At 36.7% G+C, this 7,991-nt stretch overlaps 1 protein-coding gene across 1 annotated transcript in view; it reads right to left on the reverse strand.

Annotated features, from left to right (window-relative positions):
* The window catches only part of LOC112867629 (tRNA ligase complex-associated NAD(P)H dehydrogenase PYROXD1), a 28,244-nt gene extending 20,754 nt beyond the window's left edge, over positions 1-7,490 (reverse strand). Inside the window, exons 1-2 of the mRNA XM_025930625.2 lie at positions 7,313-7,490; positions 2,636-2,716 (exon numbers count right to left, since the gene is read on the reverse strand). Coding sequence (XP_025786410.1) covers positions 2,636-2,716; positions 7,313-7,396 — 165 coding nt within the window. The 5' untranslated portion in view covers positions 7,397-7,490. The remainder of the gene's footprint in view (positions 1-2,635; positions 2,717-7,312) is intronic.
* Positions 7,491-7,991: the final 501 nt, after the last annotated feature.

Below are 7,991 nucleotides of genomic sequence, written 5' to 3' on the forward strand. Positions count from 1 at the left end.
ATTAAACTTTTGCCATCTTTGGCTTCAGGGAAACAAACTCTTCTTCTCTCATAGTTTTCCTCTCTGACTTAAGACTAATAAATAGGGTGCCCATTTTCAGGGCTTCCTTTCTCTCTGATCTTCCTTTAAATGTCGGTGTTCCATAGAACACTATTATTGGGCTCTTATCCCTGGGAAATTGCAGCCAATGCCTATGGCTGAGCTGGTACTGAGACAATGATGAATACCAACCTGTTATATCTCCAATTCAGTGTTCTCACCTGCTGAAAATGCTCCAAAAGTTTGGCATCATCTAAATTTTGGATAAAATACAATTCCACATCATAGCATACAAGCCCACCATGGTCTGCCCTCTGACTATTGGTTCAGCACTGAATTTACATTCCAGCAGAACTGAACTGATACCTATTACAACATATTATATAGTCATATACTTTCATCATCTTGGCACATGCCTGCCTCCATTCAACCTCTTGCAAACATGGCAAGACCTACTTATTCTTTCAGTCTCAGTTTCAATCCACTCTCCTATGTAAAGCCTTTCTTGATCTCAAAGGCAGGCTCTGACACTCATTCACAATATATTTATAAAAATAAATACGTATATATTGCAATACAACTGCAATTTTTTTTTTTTTGCCACTGTAAGGATAATTACCACATTATAATGATAACTTTGTCTTGCAGATTTGTTAACATTCTGAGAAAGTGCTACTCATTAACCATGAGGGTTACAGAGCCAACCTGAATTTAAAACCTATCTATACACACCTTGGAGATTTACCCAGCCTCACTGACTCATTTACCTCATCTGTAAGTGGGGATAATATAAGAACCCACTTCATAGGATTACTTTAAGGATTAAATAAGTTAATGTATTTAAAACATTTAGAAGAGTGTTTGGTACATAGCAAGTACTCCATAAATAACATGTTGTTATTAATCTTTTTTCTCCTTTAGAAATTACACATGCCATGAAAACATTTCCTTTAACATTAAACAAACAATACCTAATATAAAATAAAGTGTCCCTTTTACTCTTCCCTAAATCTCACACTACCCCACCATGACTGCCATTCCCCAACTCCAGAGATGACCATTAGTGACTTTTTGGTGTATGTTCTATACTTTCAATCTGTCTTCTGGGTGCTTAGCACACTGGCTCATACATAATATAGATGTTCAATAAATGATAAAAAGGATGCAATTTCCTACTTCTGAATATTAAGAATAACTGACATTTGCATAATGTTATTCCAATTCACTTTCACATATATTAGTATATCTTAAACTCCCAACCTCCTTCAAGTAAACAAGGAAGATACTATCCTAATATTAGAAGTGAAACAACTTAGATACAGAGATTTGCCAAGGCTACACAGCCAATAAATAACAGGTAGGCCTAGAATCCAAAACTGTTTTTCTTCTATTATACAAAATTTACAAAATCAGCAAAAATTTAAGTCAAGTCTTATAACTCTGGAATAGTCACACTGAATTAAGTCTTCCAGAAAAACACTTATAAGACACAGCCAAACATCTTTCTCTTATGTATGTGCTCCTAGCCTATAATTGATTTTTTTTTCCCATTAGAGATTAATAGCCACAATTTGTTCTCTAGTTCTCCCAATCCCTTAAGTCCTTTGGCCATACCTCAGTAGTAAGATATCTTACATATCTCTAAGAAGGTTATAAAGGAAAAACATATCACACTAAATTACCCTTGGTCTTAGGGGTTTACAACATGAGAAAGTTTTATTTTATTATCAGGATCTAAAGGAAAACTTGTATTAAAGACTATAGTAGTATTCTTCACTGAAGTATGAGAAGAAATACTTCAGTGAGGTATGATTTACTTAATTTTTTTGCATAGCCATTATAACATTCATAATTAGAGCACTATAGTATATACATAATTTATAAATATATAAATATACGTATATTACAAGATCAGCCAAAACTTTTTAACAGGTGAGGTATCAGATCAAAAATGTTTATAGATCACTTTTCTATAACACTAAGACCCAAATGATCTTAGACTCCTAATGTAATGCTATAATGTGTGTAATATAAATTCATGGAACTACAAAGTGTTCTGAGATGCTTATTACACATCTGAAACATTAATTACCTACAAGTGTAAACTTAGCTGAGAAGTACTCTTCTGATATGCAAACACACAATTTATACACACACAACTACTTATAATAATTACATATATGTATTGGTATTCATATTTACATTTGCAAAGCATTTTTCCTCAAAAGAACTTTATTTAAAAATTTCTGAAAAGTAACTCTGAGTGGGAGGAAAAGATAGGAAAAACAAGACTAGGAATTCAACATCAGTTGGGTGCTCCACCCTGCCAGTGCAAACCCAATTTGGGGCTCGAACTCACCAACTGTGAGATCATGACCTGAGTCAAAATTCAGAGTCAGACCCTTAACCAACTGAGCCACCCAGGTGCCCTGGTATTTAATATAATTCTAAACTTTGGGCTTTGGTTTTAAAATGACCATCAAAAGAACATTTATCATTTTAAACATTTAAAAACTATAATTACACTAACTGCTGGGCAAGTTACTGAAATTACAAAAATATATATGACTAAGAAAGTTATATAAAGGATTCTTACCTGCTTGAAATTTGTAACTGCTTTAATAACAGGAGAAGCTGTTACCAGGAGAATATCTTCTGATGGAAAATGAATAGCCAACTTATTTAAAGAAAAAAAAATTGGGAGAAAAAATTTCATAAGTAACTTTAGGTATTAACATATGTGACATGGGGGTGAGATAGGGATAATGCAATTTTAATAATGTTATTATTAACCTAGAAAACTAAAAAGTCACTTTTCCTCATCCAAAGGTCTCCATTATTCTGTGTCTTGTTCCTATTTATGGGGTAGTAGTGACTAACGTTCAACTCTGATACTGATAAAATGTATAATACATTTATAATAAACACTAACAAAAACCTCCTGAATAAGAAAAATGATATTATCCCTTACTATCTTGCATACCAATGTAAAGTAGTCCTTCAGAGAATGAGAAAAAAAAAAATATCTTCCTAATTAACAGTTAAACCAACTTTTATTTCTTTTAAAATAGTATTTTCATTTCCCTTCAGTGGCATGAAATTACAGTAAATCCTTACTCATAAATATTCAGAATCTTAGCCTGACTTTTCCCAAGTGTTTTGGTACTCCTATTCTGCCTCTTCCAAATGCCCAACCAGTGTATACTCTGGAAAAACAAAACCATTTTAGTAGTAGCTTCAACAGTATTTAGAGGCTTAACTTGCTATTTTTTTTCCATCATTCTCCTCTGGCTACAACCTCTCTTTCACTTTAAACTTCTTGAAAGAATTTTCTTAAATCATACTCTGGTTCCTCAACCAATTCTATTTCTCCACCAATTTCTATTTCTTTCCCTACTATACTGTTAAAACTGAGCATGTTCAATCAAAAAAATAAACAAAAGTAAATAAATAAACAACCAAAAATAATATTAGAATGAAAAAACGAATCCAGTAAAACTACAGGATACAAAATTGACATACAGAAAACGTATGTCAAGTTTCTGTATACTAGTAACAATCTATCTGAGAGAGAAATTAAGAAAACAATCTCATTTATAACCACATCAAAAAGAATAAAATACCTAGGAGTAAATTAAACCAAAGAAGTGAAAGACCTGTACTCTGAAAACTATAAGCCACTGATGAAAGAAATTGAGTAAGACGTAAATAAATGGAAAGATCACGCTCATGGATTGGAAGACTTAATATTGTTAAAATATCCATACTACCCAAAGCAATCTACAGATTCAATGCAATGCCCACCAAAATAGCAATGGCATTTTTCACAGAACTGGAACAAAGAATCCTAGAATTTGGATGAAACTGCAAAAGACCCCAAACAGCCAAAGGAGAAAGAAGAACAAGGCTGGAAGTATTATGCTTCCTGATTTCAAACCACACTACAAGGCTGTAGTAATCAAAACAGTGTGGTACTGGCACAAAAACAGACACAAAGATTAATGGTATGGAACACAGAGCCCAGATATAAATCCACACATAGATGATCAATTAATCTATGACAAAGGGGGCAAGAATATACAGCGGGAGTGGGGGAAGTTTCTTCATAAATGATGTTGGGAATATGGGACAGCTTACATGCCAAAGAATGAAACATGACCACTGTTTCATACAAAAATAAAGTCAAAATGGATTAAAGACTTGAATATAAGACTCGAAACCAGGGGCGCCTGGGTGGCGCAGTCGGTTAAGCGTCCGACTTCAGCCAGGTCACGATCTCGCGGTCCGTGAGTTCGAGCCCCGCGTCAGGCTCTGGGCTGATGGCTCAGAGCCTGGAGCCTGTTTCCGATTCTGTGTCTCCCTCTCTCTCTGCCCCTCCCCCGTTCATGCTCTGTCTCTCTCTCTGTCCCAAAAATAAATAAACGTTGAAAAAAAAAAAATTAAAAAAAAAAAAAAAAAAGACTCGAAACCATAAAACTCCTAGAAGAAAACATAAGCAGTAAGCTCTTGAACACCAATCTTAGCAATATTTTTTGAGTCATTTTCCTCAGGCAAGGTTAAACAAAGCTAAAACAAACAAAAGAAATTACGTCAAACTAAAAAGCTTTTGGAAAGAGAAGGAAACCATCAACAAGACAGAAAGACAACCTACTGAATGGGAGAGGATACTTGCAAATCATACATCCAATAGGGGTTAATATCTAAAATATATTAAAAACTTACACAACTTACTATTAAAAAAATGTGTAAGTGGGCAAAACTTGGATAGACATTTTTCCAAAGAAGATAGATGGCCATTAGATACAACAAAACATGTTCAGTATCACTCATGCAAATCAAAACTACAATGAAATATCACCTCACCCCTGTCAGATTGGCTATTATGAAAAAGACAAGAAATAACAAGTGTTGGTGAGGATGTGGGGAAAAGGGAACCATTGTACACTGTTTTTCAGAATGTAAATTGGTGCAGCCACCATGGAAAACAGTATGGAGGTTCCTCAAAAAATTAACAATAGAACTACCATATGATCCAGCAATTCTACTTCTAGGTATGTATGGAAAGAGAACCAAAACACAGCTCAAAGAGATACATGCATTCCTATGTTCACTACAGCATTATTTAAAATAGCTAAAATATGGAAGCAACCTAAGTGTCTACTGATGAATGGATAAAGAAGAGGTGGTATAAATATATTCAATGAAATACTATTCAGCTATACATGAAATTTTGCCATTTTTGACAACATGAATGGACCCAGCGGGTATTATGTTAAGTGAAGTAAGTCAAAGAAAGACAAATATTATATGATTTCACTTATTTGTGGAAAACGAAAAAACAATGCAAACAAAACAGACTCATAGATACAGGAAACAAACTATTAATGGAGTGGAAAGGGATTGGGGCTGGGGGGAAGAGGGAAAAATAGGTTAAAGAGATTAAGAAGAACAAATTTCCAGTTATAAAATAAATAAGTCATAGGGATGTAATGTACAGCATAGGGAATATAGTCAACACTGTAATAACTTTGTGTAGTGACAAGGGGTAACTATGCCTATTGAGATGATCATTTCATAATGTAAAGAAATAGCCAATCACTATGATGTACACCTGATGAATACTGTATGTCAATACTTCAGTAAAGAAAAAAGGAGCATCTTGAATTCACCTCCAGACCCTTAAAATTCACTAAATTTTTTAAAATATCACCTTATTTGAACTTTCTATAATATCTGATGATATTACCATTCTTTCCATCTTTCTTCTCTTTATATATTGTTATTTCCCCACTTTGTTTTCATTGTTATACCTGGCTTCAAAATTTCTTTATACTACTAAATTCACCTTCCAGTTGGCCTTCCAGTCTCATTTTAACCAGCTGCCCCTGCCCCAAACATACTGGAGCTAATCAACTCTCAAAATATTTCATTTGATCACATTACTCCACTGCTCAAAATCATCTTACTTCTTGCAAGTTCTGGCTAATTTTTTTTTTTATTTTATTTTAGAAAGAGAGCACAAGCAGGAGAGAAGGGCAGAGGGAGAGAGAGAATCCCAAGCAGTCCCCTCGCTCAGTATGTAGCCTGCCACGGGGCTCGATCCCACAACTGTAAAATCATGACCTCAGCTGAAATCAAGAGTTGGACATTCAACTAAATGAGCCACCCAGGTGCCCCACTTGTTAGTTATTAGCAAGACTTAATAAGATACTTCATGATGTGGTCTCTCCCAGCCTTCCCAGCTTCATCTCTGGTCACCTCCCCAAGCACCATGTTCTTTAAGCTTTGCTGCTCTCAGTAGTGCTTTCCTACCTGAGATTATATATCCTTGCCTCCCTTTGGACCATCTAGTTTTTCTTGTCCACCTGGTCAACTTTTACTCATTTTCTATACTGAGACAAAAGGACACCTCCCCCTAATTCATGCCCTGTCAACTCGCCAGACACCCTTAGGTTGGCAAACACACTGATGAAATGGTTCATTCACATGTCTCTTCCACTAGATTGTGAGGTACCATGCTCTGTTTGTGATTACTCAGCCCTTAGTACCGTACCTGGATAACAGGTGTTTCACTTGGTGAAAACATGGAAAATACACACCTAAAGATTAGAAGTTTGAAAACAATTCTTGGATTTCCTGCACTACTTCTGTGACTTCAATGATTGCTTACATTTACTTTATATCAACAAAACAATTCTTTTTGGAGTGTGTGTGTGTGTGTAGCCTGATTATTCACTATAATTAGAAAAGCATTCCCCAGCTGGTTTTAATCCCTTGTTGGTTGTTTTACAAAACATTACTACAGATGAAATCTCTTCTATCTTGGGAGTTCAAAGTATAGGAAACTACGTAAGGGTTTTTCAATTATTTACGAGGCACTAAGGACCTGGCATCTACCTGAAACCTGAATTCAATCAGCTAACGAGCAATGGAGGCTGAATTTTCTGACCAACTATTTACCAGTTTAAGCCCTCTTGTCTGCTCTGGCATAACTAGCACCACAGTCTGGTTCAGTCAGCTTTGGGGTCCCACCTGCCAACAACTTGCTCCCCACTCCTCTTCCCTAGGCCTAAGGCGAAGCTTGCGAGGTACCAAGAGCTTCGTAGAGGGGCCGCCACGCAGTCTCTAACATTTGAAAACAAAGAGTGCTGGGGCGGGGGGAAAGAAGCGGCTAAAGCGGGATCTGGAAGGACAAGGTGGGGGCGAGGGGGTGCCTTGAGTGCCACCGCCGCGGGGTCAGGGAAGAGGCGGAACTGTCGACGCGTCAGCCTACCTGCTCAGCACAGGTGACACCCGCGATGCCACCGCCAACCACCACAAACTTTCCCGCCGTCGACGGAGGGCGCGCTGCCTCCATGACCTGACTCCTAGCGGTTTTCTGGCAACCGGTGGACGAGCCGCAAGGGTTCTTACCCTGGGAGCGGAAGTCAAGCTGGGCGGCCACTTCCGGTGCCGGGGCCTGATCCTGAGACTCTGAGCTACGGGTGCCCAGCAGTTCACACTTAGTGTCCTCGCGTATCCGCTTAGAGCCTCGTTTCCGCGGTAGAAAGACGTGTCTTTGATTCCAGGGTTTCGTTTTACTGTCAGCACACCTGAATAGAATTTTGACTCATAGATATGACAAAGAGAAGACCAAAATAATAATAATAATAATAATAATAATAATAATAATAATAATAAATTTAAAAAAGAAAAAATCTAACAAAATTAAAGTAAAAAGATGAGTCGCCAAGAGAAGCTTGGCAAATTGTCTAAACACAGACCAGAGTTCTCACAGGACCGGGCACTCAGAATAAATAAACTGCCCTGAAGTTTTCACTATTGGTTCTTCGAGGAATTTGACACTGAGTCAATTTTAAACTCATATATCATAAGTAATATAATCCTTCCCTACCTTCTGCCTGGCAAACCAAGATTTGATATTTTGAAAGCACATTCTTCATGATATATTA

Source organism: Puma concolor, chromosome B4 (genome assembly GCF_028749965.1).
Source record: "Puma concolor isolate L17-30 chromosome B4, mPumCon1.1.hap2, whole genome shotgun sequence".
NCBI classification, from domain to species: domain Eukaryota; kingdom Metazoa; phylum Chordata; class Mammalia; order Carnivora; family Felidae; genus Puma; species Puma concolor.